Source organism: Panthera pardus, unplaced genomic scaffold, assembly GCF_024362965.1.
Source record: "Panthera pardus isolate Hobbes unplaced genomic scaffold, ASM2436296v1 HiC_scaffold_268, whole genome shotgun sequence".
Taxonomy (NCBI): domain Eukaryota; kingdom Metazoa; phylum Chordata; class Mammalia; order Carnivora; family Felidae; genus Panthera; species Panthera pardus.
In genome coordinates, this window is record NW_026526841.1 from 81,006 (window position 1) to 101,835 (window position 20,830).

At 37.7% G+C, this 20,830-nt stretch overlaps 1 protein-coding gene across 1 annotated transcript in view; it reads right to left on the reverse strand.

Annotated features, from left to right (window-relative positions):
- LOC109261558 (uncharacterized) overlaps window positions 1-20,830 on the reverse strand; it is a gene marked incomplete at its 3' end in the record, with an annotated part of 123,365 nt that overhangs the window by 80,966 nt on the left and 21,569 nt on the right. Inside the window, exons 14-17 of the mRNA XM_053891233.1 lie at window positions 20,453-20,506; window positions 18,925-19,029; window positions 9,292-9,345; window positions 1,101-1,154 (exon numbers count right to left, since the gene is read on the reverse strand). Of these exons, the coding sequence (XP_053747208.1) occupies window positions 1,101-1,154; window positions 9,292-9,345; window positions 18,925-19,029; window positions 20,453-20,506 (267 nt within the window). The remainder of the gene's footprint in view (window positions 1-1,100; window positions 1,155-9,291; window positions 9,346-18,924; window positions 19,030-20,452; window positions 20,507-20,830) is intronic.

Below are 20,830 nucleotides of genomic sequence, written 5' to 3' on the forward strand. Positions count from 1 at the left end.
GCTGGAACTCACGGACCATGAGATCGTGACCTGAGCTGAAGTCAGACGCTTAACCGATTGAGCCACCCAGGTGCCCCAGCTTTCTAAAGGCTAATAAGAGATGGCACTCTCACTCTTAAATACTGAGAACAATACTGAGGGGTGATCGGGGGTAGGGGAGAGGGGAAAGTGGGTGATGGGCATCAAGGAGGGCACCTGTTGGGATGAGCACTGGGTGTTGTATGGAAACCAATTTGACAATAAATTATACTTAATAAAAAAACCAAGAGAGAGAGAGATGGCACTCTCAACGGCGGTCATGAGAATGTATCCACAGGAGTTCCGACTATGGAGAACATAATTAACCAAGGGCCCCACCTTCTGCTTTGAAATTAACCTGTGTTTTTTTGCACTAATGCCATATGTATCATTGGCACTGGCCAATCACAAGTGCAGCCAAGATACTAGGGGAGCCCTGTTCCTGGAAGATACAGAATGGTGATTCTAACCAGAGGATTCTTGAAAGCACTTTTGCCAGGCCCTCCTCAGACTGCATGACAATCTAGGATGCTTCCGCCCAAACATTTCTTCCTCTTTCCTTCACCTGGTGCCAGATTTGCCCTGCAGTCTGACAGCCTCCCAGCCTTTCAGGCATCCTCCTTATTTTCTCTTACGCAGGCATTTCCCCTAATAATGTCCTGGCATGTTTTACCCTGCCCCGGCTTTTGCTTCTTGGGAGGCTTGGACTAACGTACTCAAAATGACAATGACACAAAGTGGGTATTATAGATCTCTTTTGTTAATTTTCAAGCTGCAGATGGCTTATCTTCATAATTCTATTGACATGAAGAATGTATCACCTCTCCTTTAAGTAATTACCAGGGTCTTTTCCAAAGATTCATTTCACCCTTTATTGTACGTTTTGGCTGTCTTAAAATAAGGAAAATGAAGTGTATTCGTGAAGAATACATCAGAAAATTCTCCAATTTCTGGGCTACTGGCTATGAAAACCTTAAACAAATAGGAGGTAAAAATGATAGAATTAGCCTAGCAATTAAGGCATGAAGAAAAACAGTACTGTAAAAATTAGGATCCTATGTTTACATTAACTTCTCAATCACCTGTGACAGCTTTCACGCCATCCATCACTTTATTCAGATCAACATTTCCATTAGCTATGAAGAGAAGGGACAATTGAGACATGTAATCAATGTCATGAGCTCCAAAAAACATATACAAAGGATATATGTTGATGGAAAATTCCACATAAATTCCATTAATATCATAATTTTATACATACTTATATTAAATCTGTGAATTTCAAGGATTTAAGCTGATCAATTTTTCCAGTGTTTCTGGATCATTGGTATTTATCAGCTCTCTGGTAGCACTTCAGGTACTGCTGTGAGCCATGAGTGCCATAGCTCATATAGGAACCACTAATTCAAACTAGGGTGTTAAATGTATACATCATAGAGTATGTAGTGCCTGGACAAGTTAAAATATCAGATTTTAACTAAAGGAAAGGGGAATGCATAGAAAGAGTCTTCTACATGGAAGAGGGGCTGAGAAATATAAAGTAAAACCACACCTGGGTACAACATATACAACATATACATATGCAGTGCATGGAGAACTATAGTCGGTTCAGCACTGCAGAAGAATAAAGTATGGATTTGGGAAAGGAAAGTTCATACCAGAGAGGTAGGTTGGACTCCGATTATTAAGGGATTTGTACGTAATTTTAAGAAGCTTAGCCTTTATCTACTAGGTTATATAGAATCATTGAGTGGTTATAAGTTCAGGAATGATATGGACCAATTTGCATTTTATTTTAATTTTCTTTAACTTTAAATTATAATTAATTTTATTATTACAAAATTACATTTATATTGAAATATATAGAGAGTGATGTCATCAAGACGGTGACATAAGTTTTTCCTGACTTCAGTCCCCCTCACAAAAAGACCATCTTGCAAGTATCCACAGACAAGACACCATTGTGAAAATCCCAGGATATGGTTGTGAGGCTGATGAATCTCCCTGAACCACAGAGACTGAGAAGGACCACATTAGAAGGGTAAGACAATCAGCTATGCTCTGGCTGCACTGCCCCTCTCCCAGGCTAGTATAGTGCTGCACTGAGAGGGCTTCCCAGAGCTATGGTTTCTCTGGTGGGAAAAAGAGAGCCCAAGGTAGACATCCAGCTCCTCCAGAGTTGGGGGTTGCTTCCTGGAAGGCCCACTTGGGTCCTGTCCCATAGGTATTGGGGGGGGGAGGTATCCGTGGGTCTTAACCATTTGAGATCAGAATGAGATGGAGAAGGGAAACATTAACCAGCACTTGGATCTTGGCAGATTGTTTCTCCTAGCAGCAGTGCCTGAGTAGATATCTGACACAGTGGTTTTGCCCATCTGCAGAGCCAAGATGGTGGTCCCTCTGGCCAGGGAACCATTCTGCTTGAGTTGGGTCCCCAGCCAATAAGCCTTTCTGGCCTTGGAGCCTCTTCTATCACCCCATCCAGATGAGGAAGCAAATTCATGGCTCCTGCCTATTGCTGAGTATAGATAGTCCTCTGTCCTGCCTGACCAGAAAACCTATTGAGAGCATCCCAGAGACTGTGTAGATTACCCTACAGCCCCTCTTACAGCAGTGCCTGAGTGAAGAGCCCACTCATTGGCTCTGCCTCTCTGCAGAACTGAGCTAGTGGCACTATCTGGCCAGGGATATTGATGGATACTCCTGCCTGACTCAGGTACCCAGCCAATAAGCCTTATCAGCAAAGGAGCCTATGATACAGAGACTGGGCTGGGAAGGAAATTCAAAGCCCTGACCAGGGATGAATATAGCTTCCAGCCTTATCTGACCAAGAAGCCTAACCAGAACACCTGGGAAGTTGCATAGTCCATCCTACAGATCTGGTTATAATGGTGCCTGAGCAGAGACCCCAAAACTGACAACCTAGAAGAAATGGATAAATTATTCCTAGAAACATACAACCTACTGAGATTGAATCATGAAGAAACAGAAAATCTGAAGAGACCAAAAACAAGTAAGGATATTGAGTCAATAATCAAAATCTTCTTCCCCAAAAGTCCAGGACAAATGGTTTTATTGCTGAATTTTTACCATTTAATGAAGAATTAATACCAATCCTTCTCAAATTCTTCCCAAAAAATTTAAGAGAAGGGAACACTGCCAAACTCATTTACAAGGTAGCATTTACCCTGATACCAAAGCCAGACAAAGATACTACAAAAAAATTAAAACTATAGGCCAATGTCCCTGACGAATATAAATGCAAAAATTCTCAACAAAATTCTAGCAAACCAATTCAATAGCACATTAAAAGGATAATATAGCATGATTAAGTGGGATTCATCCCTAGGATGCAAAGGTATTTCAACATGTGCAAATCAATAAATGTGACATACTGCATTAATAGAATGAAAGATAAAAATCACATGATCATCTCAATTGATGCAGAAAAAGCATATGACAAAATTCAACATCCATTCGTGATAAAAGCTGTCACTAATTTAGGTATAGAAGGAAAGAATCTCAACATAATAAAGGCCATGTATGACAATACTCAATACTTAACATCATACTCTAACAGTGAAAGGTTGAAAGCTTTTCCTCTATAATCAGAAATAAGACAAGTGCTCACTCTTACCACTCCTATTCAGTATAGTACTAGAAGTGTTAGCTAGAACAATTAGGCAAGAAAAGAAATAAAAGTCACCAGAATCAGAAAGAAAGAAAGAAAGAAAGAAAGAAAGAAAGAAAGAAAGAAAGAAAGAAAGAAAGAAAGAAAGAGTGTGTCTATTTGCAGATGACATTATTTTAAGTATAGAAAATCCTAAAGACTCAACCAAAAAAAAAAATAATAACTTGTTAAATTTAATGAATGAATTCAGTAAAGATGCAGGATACAAAATCAACATACAAAAATCAATGGTGTTTCTATATACTAACAATGAATTATCAGAAAAAGAAATGAAGAAAATAATCTCACTTACAACAGCATCACAAACTATAAAGTACTTAGGAGTAAATTTGGAAGAGACACAAATAGAAAGATATCCTGTGTTCATAGATTAGAAGAATTATTAACATTAAAATGTCCACACTAAGGCAATGCCATCTATAGATTCAATGTAATTCTTAAGATTCCAATGGCATTTTTTACACATACATAAAACATAATCCTAAAATTCATTTGGAACCACAAAAGCTAAACCAATCCTCAAAAGAAGGGTAAAGCTGGAGGATCACAATTTTTTACCTCAAACCATATTATAAAGCTACAGTAATCAAAACAGTATGGCACTGGCATAAAACCACACACTTGGACCAATGAAAGAGAATCAAGGGCTTAGATACAAACTCATACATATATGGCCAACTTCTATTTGACACAGAAGCCAACAATATTCAAGCAAGCCTAGAATACTCAATGGAGAAAAGAGTGTCTTCATTAAATGGTGTTAGGAAAATTGGATATTTATATGACAAAGAGTGAGATTAGACCACTGTCTTAAACTGTTCACAAAAATCAACTCAAAATGAATTAAAGAATTAAATGTAAGGCCTGAAATCATACATAAAATTCCCAAGGGAAACGGAGAAAAAAGCTCTTTGATGTTGCTCTTGGGAATGATTTTTTGGATGTGACTCCTATAAAGCACAAGCAACAACATAAAAAATAAACAAATAAGTAGGGCTACATCAAACTGAAAAGCTTCTCTGCATGGCAAAATAACCATAAGAGACCCTTAAATACAGAGAACAAACTGAGGTTGATGAGGTTTGGAGGGGAGGTAAATGGGTGACAGGCACTGAGGAGGGCACTTTTCAGGATGAGCACTAGGTGTCATATGTAAGAGATGAATCTCTGGGTTCTACTCTTGAAGCTAAGACTACACTGTATGTTAACTAACTTGAGAATAATAATAATAAAAAAAGAATCAACAAAATGAAAAGACAGCCTATGTAATGGAAGAAAATATTTACAAACCATATATCTTATAAGAGGTTCATATCCAAACTATATAAGGAACTCATATACCTCAATAACAAAGAAACCAAATAACACAATTTAAAAATGGGTGAAATATCTGAAAAGACATTTTTCCAAAGAAGATATTCAAATGGCCAACAGGTCCATTAAAAGGTGGCTCATCCTCACTAATCATCAGGGAAATGTAAATCAAAACCACAATGAGGTATCACCCCACACCTGTTAGAACGGCTATCATCAAAAAGACAAGAGATAGAAAGTACTGGTAAGGATGTGGGGGAAAGGGAAGCCTCGTGCACTGCTAGTGAAAGTGTAAATTGGTGCAGTCAACGTGAAGAGTATGAAGGTTCCTCAAAAAATTAAAAATGGAACTACATATGATCCAGAAATTATGACTTGGGTATATATCTAAAGTAAACAAAATCACTGTCTTGAAGAGATAACTGCATCTTCACATCCATTATAGCATAATTTATAATAGCAAAGACATGGAAAAAACCTAAGCATCCATTGATGGAGGAATACATAAAGAAAATGTGGGGTATATATACAATGGGATATGAGGGTATATATGGGGCATATATACAATGGGAATGAGTTTTGGAAGCGTGTGGGTGTTTAGGAATTTGTCCATTTCTTCCAGGTTGTCCAGTTTGTTGGCATATAATTTTTCATAGTATTCCCTGATAATTGCTTGTATCTCTGAGGGATTGGTTGTAATAATTCCGTTTTCATTCATGATTTTATCTATTTGGGTCATCTCCCTTTTCTTTTTGAGAAGACTGGCTAGAGGTTTATCGATTTTGTTTATTTTTTCAAAAAACCAACTCTTGGTTTCGTTGATCTGCTCTACAGTTTTTTTAGATTCTATATTGTTTATTTCTGCTCTGATCTTTATTATTTCTCTTCTTCTGCTGGGCTTAGGCTGCCTTTGCTGTTCTGCTTCTATTTCCTTTAGGTGTGCTGTTAGATTTTGTATTTGGGATTTTTCTTGTTTCTTGAGATAGGCCTGGATTGCAATGTATTTTCCTCTCAGGACTGCCTTCGCTGCATCCCAAAGCGTTTGGAGTGTTGTATTTTCATTTTCGTTTGTTTCCATATATATTTTAATTTCTTCTCTAATTGCCTGGTTGACCCACTCATTCGTTAGTAGGGTGTTCTTTAACCTCCATGCTTTTGGAGGTTTTCCAGACTTTTTCCTGTGGCTGATTTCAAGCTTCATAGCATTGTGGTCTGAAAGTATGCATGGTATGATTTCAATTCTTGTATACTTATGAAGGGCTGTTTTGTGACCCAGTATGTGATCTATCTTGGAGAATGTTCCATGTGCACTCGAGAAGAAAGTATATTCTGTTGCTTTGGGATGCAGAGTTCTAAATATATCTGTCAAGTCCATCTGATCCAATGTGTCATTCAGGACCCTTGTTTCTTTATTGACTGTGTGTCTAGATGATCTATCCATTTCTGTAAGTGGAGTGTTAAAGTCCCCTGCAATGACCACATTCTTATCAATAAGGTTGCTTATGTTTGTGAGTAATTGTTTTATATATTTGGGGGCTCCTGTATGCGGCGCATAGACATTTATAATTGTTAGCTCTTCCTGATGGATAGACCCTGTAATTATTATATCATGCCCTTCTTCATCTCTTGTTACAGCCTTTAATTTACAGTCTAGTTTGTCTGATATAAGTATGGCTACTCCAGCTTTCTTTTGACTTCCAGGAGCATGATAAATAGTTCTCCATCCCCTCACTCTCAATCTGAAGGTGTCCTCAGGTCTAAAATGAGTCTCTTGTAGACAGCAAATAGATGGGTCTTGTTTTTTTTATCCATTCTGATACCCTATGTCTTTTGGTTGGCACATTTAGTCCATTTACATTCAGTGTTATTATAGAAAGATATGGGTTTAGAGTCATTGTGATGTCTGTAGGTTTCATGCTTGTAGTGATGTCTCTGGTACTTTGTCTCACAGGATCCCCCTTAGGATCTCTTGTAGGGCTGGTTTCGTGGTGACGAATTCCTTCAGTTTTTGTTTGTTTGGGAAGACCTTTATCTCTCCTTCTATTCTAAATGACAGACTTGCTGGATAAAGGATTCTTGGCTGCATATTTTTTCCTGTTCATCACATTGAAGATCTCCTGCCATTCCTTTCTGGCCTGCCAAGTTTCAGAAGAGAGATCGATCATGAGTCTTATAGGTCTCCCTCTATATGTTAGAGCATGTTTATCCCTCGCTGCTTTCAGAATTTCTCTTTATCCTTGTATTTTGCCAGTTTCACTATGATATGTCGTGCAGAAGATCGATTCAAGTTACGTCTGAAGGGAGTTCTCTGTGCCTCTTGGATTTCTATGCCTTTTTCCTTCCCCAGATCAGGGAAGTTCTCAGCTATGATTTCTTCAAGTACACCTTCAGCACCTTTCCCTCTCTCTTCCTCCTCTGGAATACCAATTATGTGTAGATTATTTCTCTTTAGTGCATCACTTAGTTCTCTAATTTTCCCCTCATATTCCTGGATTTTTTTTTATCTTTTTCTCAGTTTCTTCTTTTTCCATAATTTTATCTTCTAGTTCACCTATTCTCTCCTCTGCCTCTTCAGTCTGAAGCGTGGTCATTTCCATTTTATTTTGCAGCTCATTTATCGCATTTTTTAGCTCCTCCTGACTATTCCTTAGTCCCTTGATCTCCGTAGCAATAGATTCTCTGCTGTCCTCTATAGTGTTTTCAAGCCCAGCGATTAATTTTATGACTATTATTGTAAATTCACTTTCTGTTATATTGTTTAAATCCTTTTTGATCAGTTCGTTAGCTGTTGTTATTTCCTGGGGATACTTTTGAGGGGAATTCTTCCATTTGGTCATTTTGGATAGTTCCTAGAGTGGTGCGGAACTGCAGGGCACTTCCCCTGTGCTGTCTTGAATAACTCGCATTGGCAGGCGGGCCGCAGTCAGACCTGATGTCTGCCCCCAGCCCACCGCTGGGGCCACAGTCAGACTGGCGTGTGCCTTCTCTTTCGCTCTCCTAGGGGCAGGATTCACTGTGGGGTGGCGTGGCCCGTCTGGGCTACTTGCACACTGCCTGGCTTGTGGTGCTGGGGATCTGGCGTATTAGCTGGGGTAGATAGGCAAGGTGCATGGGGGCGGGAGGGGCAGGCTTAGCTCGCTTCTCCTTCTGTGATCCGCTTTGGGAGGGGCCCTGCGGCAGCTGGAGGGAGTCAGGTGCGCCGCCGGAGGTGTGGGTCCGCAGAAGCACAGCGTTGGGTGTTTGCGTGGTGCAAGCAAGTTCCCTGGCAGGAACTGGTTCCCTTTGGGATTTTGGCTGGGGGGTGGGCGAGGGAGATGGCGCTGGCGAGTGCCTTTCTTCCCCGCCAAACTGAGCTCTGTCGTCCCGGGGCTCAGCAACTCTCCCTCCCATTGTCCTCCAGCCCTCCCATTCTCCGAGCAGAGCTGTTAGCTTATAACCTTCCAGATGTCAAGTCCCGCTTGCTGTCGGAACACACTCCGTCCAGCCCTTCCGCTTCTGCCAGCCAGACTCGGGGGGCTCCGCGTGGCCGGCGGGCTGCCCCTCCGCCCCGACTCCCTCCCGCCAGTCCGTAGCACGCACCGCCTCTCCGCCCTTCCTACCCTCTTCTGTGGGCCTCTCGTCTGCGCTTGGCTCCGGAGACTCCGTTCTGCTAGTCTTCTGGCAGTTTTCTGGGTTATTTAGGCAGGTGTAGGTGGAATCTAAGTGATCAGCAGGACGCGGTGAGCCCAGCATCCTCCTACACCGCCATCTTCCTCTCCGTCCTAACTCTATTATTCACTGATTTAATACAGAATATTTTTCCCCAACATAGAAGAGGTGTCATATATTAATGTCAAATTTAAAAAAAAAGAATTTGCTACCAAGACACAGAATTGAAATTATTTATTCTTATTTATTATTTTGAAAGAGAAAGAGAGACAGAGAGAGAGAGAGAATGAGTGAGGGAGGGGCAGAGATAAAGAGAGGGACAGAAATCCCAAGCAGGCTCCATGTTTTCAGGGCAGAGCCCCATGTGGTGCTTGATCTCATGAACCTCAGACCATGACCCGAGGCAAAATCAAAAGTCGTCTGCTTAACCAACTGAGCCACCCAGGCACCCCAGAATTTAAATTTTATTACTAACATGCAGAGATTTAAAAGTCTAACTCTAAGAAATTAGATAAAAAACGATCTATTAAATGAAGGATAAAATGGTAGAATAAGCAAAGAAATAAAAGTCTTTGAAATATAATTTTGAGTATATTCTTAGATTTATATTAACTTCTCACCTGTAAGAGTTTTCACTCCATCCATCAATTTATCAAGATCAACCTTCCCATTATCTATAAAAAAAAGGTAAAGATAAAAATAATAAAATGATGCAGACTCAGAAAAACAGAGTATGAAAACCTTATATTGTGAAAGTCCTCTTCGTTGTGCTCTATGTCAATCCTCAACTTATAAATCCAGTTCTTCAGAAATCCTATGATAGAAGACGTGCCCTATTCCCTGTCAGACATGAGCCAACTATCGTCCATTGGCCAAATCCAGCCCACTGCCACGTATCTTTTTATTTTTTCACCACCTATTTTTATATGGCCCATGAGCTAAGAATCATTTTTACATTTTCAAATGATTGTAAAACCCAAAAGGATATTATTTGTGACACATAAAACTTACACAAATTTAAAATTTTAGTGTCCATAAATAAAATTTTATTGGAACACAGCCACACTGATTTGTTTACACATTGTTTACAGCTGCTTTTGTACTACACCAACATAATTGAGAAGTATGACATCATCCACAAAGCCTGAAGTATTTATTATTTGCCCTTTATAGAAACATTGCTGACCCTGCCCTAGAAGATAGAGTCCACTCAGAGGCAATTTATACTCCTGAATTGTTTAGATTCACCCTACTTTATAAACCTGGAAGAAACTATTATTGATGTTGGCCATGTTCTATGACCCTCCTCAATTATGGTATATCCATAAATCCTACCTATCATTGTATAATAAAAGGAAAAATGAAGTAATCTTTCATATATTCCCAATATAATTTTTTTAAAAAGTCTTTTCAATTACTATGATAATCATGGAATGGCTAGTGACATATGACTGGTGTATTTTTTTTTTTTTTTCAACGTTTTTTATTTATTTTTGGGACAGAGAGAGACAGAGCATGAACGGGGGAGGGGCAGAGAGAGAGGGAGACACAGAATCGGAAACAGGCTCCAGGCTCCGAGCCATCAGCCCAGAGCCTGACGCGGGGCTCGAACTCACAGACCGCGAGATCGTGACCTGGCTGAAGTCGGACGCTTAACCGACTGCGCCACCCAGGCGCCCCCACTGACTGGTGTATTTTTGAAGCAATTGTTAAAAAACTTCATTCATCTCATTATAGGCAAATTTCCCTTTTTTTTTTTTTCTTATTTTCCACTACTTTTATTTACTTAGTCATCATACATTAGTTACTGACAAGTGGTCAAGAAGTTCCTAAGAAGAGGTATGGTATTTAACAGGATCACAAAGATTGCCACTGAAACTGCTAGGTTGGCTCGTCACATTTCCACAGATTTTGATGGTAATGAGACAATGAGCCCAAATGGATTAAGATAGTTTATTACTTATACCCAAGAAGTAAGATCAGCATGGTGTTGGATCTCTGACACTTTAGTCCCAGAGTACAACACGGAACCAGCTGGACAGTGGACTGGTGGGACATACGATGAGTTGTTCTGCTGCTGGGGAGCTCACTCAAATGGTACGCAGCAAGTTTTATAGACTTATACAGAAATCTGCAGCTGTATCCTAAGGGAGAGAGGCGGAAAGTTGTGTTCAACTGAAACTAGGGAGATGAATGAGAAATGACCTTGTGACTGTCCCCTGTAGATAGGGAAACAGATGGAGACACTGCTTGGTGGCAGCTCTTCACAAGGCTGTCTACTTCTCCTTATTCCAGGAGGAAGTGTGACGCTTTCAAGAAAGACTTTGGTAAGATTGTGGTCAAGATATATTTATGTGGCCTAGGTGGAGATGTGCAAAGTTGTTAGAGAAGAACCATTTCCCTCAAATTACATATCTAATATTTGAAATATGCTAGGTCTTAAGGGTACAAAGATAATTAAAGTACACTTTCTACTTTCAAGGACTTCAGAGTTTAGAAAAACTGGTATGCTGAGTAAATAAAATTCAGAGATAGTGTACTTTTATGGAAGACTCTGATCAAATTGCCTGAAATTTTCCCATATACACCACATAGTAATTTTCCTTTTCCATAAATAACAAGTTACATTAGGAGATTATTATCTATTATTGTTGAGTCAAGTATTTTATTTATTTATATATATATTTTAATATAATTTACTATCAAATTGGCTTACATACAACACTCAATACTCATCCCAACAAGTGCCCTCCTCAATGCCCATCACCCTCTTTCCCCTCTCCCCCACCCTCCATCAACCCTCAGTTTGTTCTCTGTATTTAAGTATCTGTTGTGGTTTGCCTCCCTCCCTCTCTGTTTGTAACTATTTCTTTTTTTTCCCCTTCCCATCTCCCATGGTCTTCTGTTAAGTTTCTCAAGATCCACATGAGTAAAAACATGTATCTGTCTTTCTCTGACTTACTTATTTCACTTAGCATAATACCTTCTGGTTCCATCCACGTTGCTGCAAATGGCATAATTTTATTCTTTCTCATTGCCAAGTAGTATTCCATTGTATATATAAACCATATTTGATCTATCCATTCATCAGTTGATGGACATTTTGGCTCTTTCCATAATTTGGCTATTGTTGAAAGTGCTGCTATAAATATTGGGGTACATGAGCCCCTATGCATCAGCACTCCTGTATCCCTTGGGTAAATTCCTAGCAGTGCTATTGCTGGGTCAGAGGATAGTTCTATTTTTAGTTTTCTGAGGAACCTCCACACTGTTTTCCAGAGCGGCTCTACCAGTTTGCATTCCCACCAACAGTGCAAGAGGGTTCCCATTTCTTCACATCCTGGCCAGCATCTATAATCACCTGATTTGTTCATTTTAGCCACTCTGACCACTCTGATCACTTGGTGTGACGTGGTATCTCAGCGTGAGTGTGGCTTTGATTTGTATTTCCCTGATGATGAGTGATATCGAGCATCGTTTCATGTGTCCATTGGCCATCTGGATGTCTTCTTTGGAAAAGTGTCTATTCATGTCTTCTGCCCATTTCTTCACTGGATTATTTGTTTTTCAGGTGTGGAGTTTGCAAGTTCTTTATAGATTTTGGATACTAGCCCTTTATCCGATGTGTCATTTGCAAATATCTTCTCCCGTTCCGTTCCATCGGTTGCCTTTTAGTTTTGTTGATTGTTTCCTTTGTAGTGCAGAAGCTTTTTAACTTGATGAGGTCCCAATAGTTCATTTTTGCTTTTAATTTCCTTGCCTTTGGAGAGGTGTCGAGCAAGAAATTGCTGTGGCTGAGGTCAAAGAGGTTGTTGCCTTTAAGCAAAGTATTTTAAATATACATATGTCCTATTGTAAAAGATAGATTACAAACTGTAAGAAGAATATGAAAATCATCTAGGCCTGGAAATCGGCTAACTTGCTTTTTTTTCCTTATGATTTAGAATATTTATTTTATATCATTGAATGATGTTTAGAGTTAAACCGATTTTTAAAATATCACTCTTATGCAGGGGCGCCTGGGTGGCTCAGTTGGTTGAGCATCCGACTTCGGCTCAGGTCATGATCTCGCAGTCTGTGAGGTCAAGCCCCCCACCTCGGGCTCTATGCTGACAGCTCAGAGCCTGGAGCCTGCTTCAGATTCTGTGTCTCCCTCTCTCTCTGCCCCTTCCCTCCTTGTAGTCTCTCTCTCTCTCTCAAAAATAAATAAGAAACATTAAAAAAAATTAAAAATTAAAAAAAATTAAAATTTCATGCTTATGTAAACATAAAAATATGCGAGATAAACTTGCAATTACTATAATTTCATATCTAGAATCTAATTCTTTTAAATTGCCATTCAGCTCTTCAACTCAGAATCACTGGTGTCTGCTTTTGTCTCCAAAATATTGTCCAGTGTGCTATCAACAGCACTGGTGACACAGCATTTCTTAGATGAGGGCTCCACTAGAGTTTTTTATTTAAAGCTAACAAGAAATTAAAAATGTTTTTTGAGAGTAGTTGACACATAAGGCTACATTGGTTTTAGGTGTACAACGCAGTCATCTGATAGGTTTTTACACGTGATGCCATAGCACCACAGGTCTAGCTACCATCTGTCACCATACAACACTATTACAATACAATTGACTATATTCCTTATACAGTGTCTTTTATTGCATGACTTATTCATTCCATTACTGGAAGCCTGCATCTCCTACTCCTCTGCATCCATTTTGCTAATACTCACATCCCCACCCCTCCGGCAATCAGTTTGTTCTCTGTATTTACAGGTCTGATTGTTTTGTTGTTCGTTTATTGACTTTTTTTTAGATTCTACGTGTGAGTGAATTGATATATTTGTCTTTCTCTGACTTACTTCACTTAGCATAATACCCTCTAGGTCCATCCGTGTTGTCCCAAATGGCAAGATTTCATCTTTCTTGATGAATATGGCTGAGTAATATTCCAGTGTGTGTGTCTTCTTTGTCCATTCATCTATTGATAGGCACTTAGGATGCTTCCATATTGTGGCTATTATAAATAATGCTGCAATAAACATAGAGTGCATCTATCTTTTTGAATCAGTATTTTTGTTTTCTTTGGGTAAATACTCAGTAGTGGAATTATTGGATTATATGGTATTTCTAGTTTTAATTTCTTGAGGAACCTCCATACTGTTTTCCATAGTAGCTGTACCAATTTACATTCCCATCAGTAGTGCACAAGAGTTCTTTTCCTCTACATCCTCACCAACAATTGTTATCCTCACCAACACTTATTATTCTCATTGTTTTGACTTTAGCCAGTCTGACAGGTCTGAGTTGATATCTCATTGTGGTTTTTATTTGCACTTCTCTGATAGTGATACTGAGCATCTTTTCATGTGTCTTTTGGCCATCTGTATGACTTCTTTGGAAAAGTATCTATTCAGATCCTATGCTCATTTTAAAAATCAGATTTTTTTTTTTGGTGTTGAGTTGTATAAGTTCTTCATATTTTTTGGATATTAACCCCTTATTGGATATATCATTTGCAAATATTTTCTGCCATTCAGTAGGTTGCCTTTTTGTTTTGTTGATAGTTTCCACCACTGTGCAAAAAAGGCTTTTATTTTGAGGTAGTCCCAATAGTTTACTTTTGCTTTTGTTTCCCTTGTGTTAGAAGACACATCTAGAAAAATGTTGCTACAGCTGATATCAAAGAAATTACTGCTTGTGTTCTCTTCTAGGACTTTTATGGTTTCAGGTCTCACATTTAGGTTTTTAATACATTTTGAATTTATTTTTGTGTATGGTATTAAAGAGTGGTCCAGTTTCATTATTTTATATGTAGCTGTCTAGTTTTCCGGACAAATGGTCCAACAATACCATTTGTTGAAGAAACTGTCTATTCTCTATTGTATATTCTTGCCTCTTTTGTCATAGATTAATTGACCATGTCATCACGGGTTTATTTCTGGGCTCTCTATTCTGTTCCTTTGATCCATGTGTCTATTTTTATGCCAGCATCATACTGTTTTGATTAGTATGGCTTTGAACTAGATCTTGAAATATGGAATTGTGATATCTCCAACTTTGTTTTTCTTTCTCAAGATTACTTTGGCTATTTGGGGTCTTTTGCAGTTCCAAACAAATTTTAGGATTATTTTTTCTAGTTTTGTAGAACGCGCTTTTGGTAAATTGCACTGAATTGTAGGTTGCTTTGGATAGTATGGACATTTTAACAATATTTGTTCTTCCAATCCCTAAGCATGGAATATCTTTCTATTTGTTTGTTGTGTCATCTTCAAATTCTTTCACCAATGTGTTATAGTTTTCAGAGCACAGATTTTTTTCCCTCTTTGGTTAAATTTATTCCCATTTCATTCTTTTTGGTGCAATTAAAGTTAACAAGAAATTTTGACAAGTTGATGTCTGATGTCCATCCTCATTGCTTTGAACTTTATTTTACCTTTGTGAGGGATTTGGCAGTTTCTTTTGCCTTCACTTACACTGTATGGTGTATCATAGGCAATTCTTTTGTGTATGCATCATTAACAACAGGTAGTATAGATTTTCTACTTGTGGGTTTCTTTCTTTCTTAGGTCCAAAAAGCATTTTGTTGTAGCTTTGCAATAAAATTTTGAAAAACAGAATTGTGGTCTTTCCTCCAATGGTGAGATGTTTTCTTCACTAATCATAAATTTATACTTTGCCACTGTTTCCATGCTTTTCCTGTAGACACAACTTTCCCTTCAATTCTTAATGACAGCGCAATTTTTTTGGAGAAGTTTTTAAACAGCAATTAAACTCAACACATGGGGTACCAACAATACACAACTTAAAGTGGTAATGTGCCACAGTGACAGGCTAAAACCAAATTCACAAATGCAGACTCAATGACAAGAATGTAATAACTCTACTATGTGATTGGTAACAATTATAAGATGCATCCTGATTCACTTGCTAAAATGTGAAAGTATTATTTACATATATATATATTTTTTAATTTTTTTTAATTTTAAAGAATATATATTTTTTAAATAATGAAATATGAGGCTGATTCTGATTCTGCCATGGCCGTATCAGCTCTCTACAATCTATTTTTCCTGATGATTAGACTAAAAGTTTAAAGAAAACACAAAAAGCAACAACACTAGACTGTAGAAGAGAACCAAAACTTGCAGAAGTGACTGGCAAGGGGAGTGAGCCTTCTGTTTTGGTTTTCTCTTTTCCCTAATGGCTTTGTCCTGAGGGTGGGGCCCCAATCACAGAACTGCAAGGCAGAGCAGGAAGCTAAGACTGATAAAAACTCCATCTCTTTGACCAGGGAAACCTGGAAAAGAGGCCCCTTCAGGTTGGAAAATATGGGGTAATTCCAGAGAGGAGAGAACAATGGAGAAATGGATCCCCTAATTCTGTGTATGAATCTGTAAAAGTCTTGGGCTCACTTTTGAGTTGTGCATGCATGAGACAGATACAAAGAAAGCATTCTTGCAACGGCTTTGAGAACTGAATTAAGATTTAAACCAGGGCCCAAGTCTCAGACTAACCCAAGTGGCACATGCAGACAGACCCACAGCAGTAAAACAAAGCTTTGTAGAATGAACTGAGACTGGAACCATCCAGAGAAATGGGAGATGGAATTTGTGTTCTGAATCTCAGAGTTGATTACCTGCTAAAACAAAACCCACCAGCATTGTTCAATGAATTTTAAAAGGACCCAGAGTCTACACAACAAAATAGTTGACAGAGTTGAGGATACAATTCAGAATTATTTAACATACAAAAAGTTAGGAAAATGAGATCAATTATCAAGTGAAAAGGCAATCAACACATGCCAATCCTTGGATGACTCAAGTGTTAGAATTATCAAAAAAAAAAAAAAAAAAAAAGGCTCTAAAACAAATATTTTGGTCACAGAATCCCTTTACACTGTTAGAAGTTTTTGGAGACTCCAAAGAGCGTCTGATTATCTTGTATGCTAAATCGTGAAACAAGTGTTAACAAAAATCAAAGGACTGAAATCATGCAAAGTATGCTCGCTGACCACAACAGAGTTAAATTAGAAATGAACAACCAAAGGAAATCCGAGAAATTCAAATATTTTGAAATCAAACAACACATTTCAAAGTAATCCATGAGTCAAAGAAGAAATTACAAGAGAAATTAGAATGTATTTTTATCTGAATAAAAATTAAATACATGAGACACAGTGAAGGTGGCGCTTAAAGTAAAATTTATAGCCTTAAATAACTATGTTAGAGAAGAAGAGAGATCTCAAATCCATAATTAAGTCTTTATCTTCATCTAGGAAAGTAAGAGCAAGCCAAACCAAAGACAAGCAGAAGGAAGAAAATAATGAAGATTAGAGTGGATATGAGAACAATGACAGAGAAACTCAATGCAACCAAACATTTAGTCTTCGAAAACATCATCAAAATTGACTAGCCAAGAAAAAAAGAGAGGACACAGATGACTAAAATTAGTAATGAAAGAAAGGATTAACCTATTGAACTTAACAGTAATTTAAAGGCTAAAGAGGGAATACTGTGAACAACTTTATGCCAGAAATTAAACAACTTACATGAAATAGATTCCAAAATGGACACAAGCTGCCAAAATGGAATAAAAAAGAAACGGAAAATCTGAATAGTGTTGTAACACACAAGAAAATTAAGCATTGGAAATTTTCTCAGAGAGAAGGGACTATGTCCAGATGGCTTCTTTGGTAAATTATTACAAATAATTAAAGAAATAATATCAGTCCTACATAAATTATTTCAGAAAACAGAAGTGGGAAAAAACACCAATTCATTCTATGAGGCTAGTGCTACCTTAATATGAAAGCTAGACAAAGACATTACAAGACAAACTCCAGTGGTGATGCCTTGTAATGATACTGGGAAGGAATGAGTTTTAGTAGAAAAATCAAGAGCTCAGACTAAGACAAGTTAAGTTACAAGTTATTTGAGCTATCCAAGTGGAGATTGCAAATAGGTAGTAAATAAGCCAAATAGAGATCCAAGGAGTGTTTTAGGTTAGGAATATCTATCAGTGATTCATTACCATACAGATAGAATTCAGAGCTCAAAAAGTAGGTAAGATCACTTAGAGAACCCATCAGAGCCTTGAGTTATTTCAACGTTTTGAAAGAAGGTACAGAAAAGTAGAAGAGGGGAAGATAAGATGGGGAGAAAAAAACCCCAACTAGTTTTATGATCAGGTTTACATAGAAATGGATCATTCTGCCCACTGTGTGTAGAGTGGATTTAAAAGTAACAAAATTGGGGCGCCTGGGTGGCGCAGTCGGTTAAGCGTCGGACTTCAGCCAGGTCACGATCTCGCGGTCCGTGAGTTCGAGCCCCGCGTCAGGCTCTGGGCTGATGGCTCGGAGCCTGGAGCCTGTTTCCGATTCTGTGTCTCCCTCTCTCTCTGCCCCTCCCCCGTTCATGCTCTGTCTCTCTCTGTCCCAGAAATAAATAAAAAAGGTTGAAAAAAATAAAAAAAAATTAAAAATGAGTGAATTTGCTCACCATAAAAAAAAAAAAATAAAAAAATAAAAGTAACAAAATTATAGGCAGAGAGAGAGTTATCTAGCAGTCTAAGAAGAGATAAAAAGAAATAGAAATAAGGGTAGTGATACAGGGCTAAAGAGTAGGAATGGATTTTAAAAATATTTAGGAGTTTAAATAGGCAGCAGCAAGTAATTAAGTGGATAGAGATTTCTGGCAGGGTCAGTGAAGGAGAAAAAAGGATGATCAGTTTAAAAAGATATGGAATGTATTAGATTACGAATTTTATCCTTGAACAGCTATTTGGGGTGGACTAAATAGAAATGTCTCAGAAGATTTAGAATAAAATAGTTTGAAGACTGGGGAGAAGACTGGAAAGAATATAACTGATGGTTCAAACAGATGGTTAAAAGTAGGGGTTCATAAAATCACTCAGGGAGAACACATAAAGCAAAAAAGCAAATGGTTCAGATTGGAAGAACTAAGAAATGAAGCGTTAGCAAGCGTGTGATCACTTTTAAATTTAATCCGTAGAAGTTTTATTCTACATTCTGACTATTCCTCAGATAAACATTCTGGCTTCTCTGGTTTCTATATGAAAACATGTTGATAACTTTACATTTTAAAAATGAGGCAGGATTTCTTTTTACTTTAGAATGGGTTCTACTCTAAGATACATTTCCTTTCAGCATCAAATAATCCTAATTTCAAAAATTCTCATATGCACATTCACAGGCAAAGCTCTGCAGAAACACAGAGTAATAACCACAGTGCTTACCGTTAACTGGTAGGTTATCTGTTAGACTTTGAAGCTCCTCTCCTGTGAGCACGATTCCCATGTTTTCTAGAACAGTATTGACCTTACTTCTTTCAACCTTCCCTCCTTAGGAAAGAGACATAAAGAATGACAAAAAATATTAAAATATGAAAAAACATTAAATACTAGAAATCTATCAGTGCTCTGTTACTATTATATTGAAAATGTTTTTACTATTAATATGAAAAAACTAGGAAAAAGGAAAAATAGAATCCTTTTCAGTACTATTAATATTGCTTTGAAACATGAGTACCAAACTCTATTTTAACATTGTGTTAAAGAGCCTTAAGCTTTACCTTGATGAAACTATGGACAAGAAATAATTTATGAAGGGATTTTGCAACTTAAGCTAAAGACAACTAATTGAATTTGCAGTAGAGAAGGATTTTGAAAAAAAACTCTCAGTTGCCAAAAAACTTGTACTGCTTTCCACTGGAACTTGACAATTACTTTATGCCTGGTTTATCCATACTGTGAAACAGTTTATGAACACCGAGTTTTTGGTGAATATTTTAAGATAGAAAACTATTTGTATTAGTTAAAAAGAATAGATAATTATCTTGTAAACTACCTAGCATGGTAGTTTACAGAGGACTTTAGTTAAAATGTTAAAAATTTAGTTAAAAATGTTCTGAAGCTGAAGCAGGAGCTGAGGCTCAGAGTGCATGGAAAGGAAAATTTATTATTAAAATTGTAAAACAGGAGGCCTAGAGACTAGAAAAACTAGATAGATAGGGAAAGAGAACTACAGGGAGGCCGACAAGTATCTGGCTATTATTGTCTCATGGTTAAGGTGACGATTTAGTTGATAAAGACACATAGCAAGATGCTATCAAATGGGCAGCATGGTGGACAACTTCCACATTAAATTAAAAAATAATCCTGCTCCCACTCTTCTGGAGGGCCTAGGAATGCGAAGAGGCACTCTTCTTTTGACAGGTGACTCCTCTCAATAGGTACCAAGTGGCAGAGCTTTTAAGTCATTTCTTCATTCTCTTTATGTTCTTCTCTTCTTTTGGACTAAGCACTAGGAGGGAAAGCAAAACCAAAACAAATCCTAGGCACAAGTTGGTACCTTTGCCTACATTTTTTTTTTTTGTCTTAACTGAATCTCACACTAAAAACACATTCTTTTTAGGGGAATTATAATGAACATTAATTTATGATTTGGATTCTATCAGGAAACAATGTCCAATATTTCTAACAATAGAAACTATTTTTATTTTCTTTGCTTAACTCATTTTCAGACTACCTATCATTCTCTTCATGTTTTGTTTTATCTACCTAGAATTCAATTTACACTTTCAAGATTAAGTTATGAAAATACAAGAAAATGTGGGACCTACAAAGATTTAAAAAAACTCATCACAAAATACCTCTTTTAAAATAAAGAAACTACATTTAAAAATCAGTTCATAAAAGGATGGCTTGGGTAAAGCTCTAATGATATAAATTAAAATGTTAAATCTCAAACTGCTCATTAACTCACCTTTGAAAGACTTCAGACCATCCAACAATCTATTTTGATAGATCTTCCCAGAAGCTACAATGCAAATCACACTCTATGTCAGACAAAGCATTATATAGATGCTCAGAAACATAATACATATACTTCAGAATTTCAGGGAGAGTTTTCATTTACTGAGTAAATATGTTCTTATTCATCCTCTAATAACAACAAAAAAATGAGACGGGATACATTAGTGACAATTATGCCATTCTAAACCCCTGACAGAACAGTTGACAGTCTCTCTATGCTGGTTTCTTTATCCTTTGATTTCTCTTGTCCAATTCTTCTAAAATTCTCTCCCCTAATCACATTCCTTCATTTTTTTTCTTATAGTTTTGTCATTGGCTAGAGGGCATG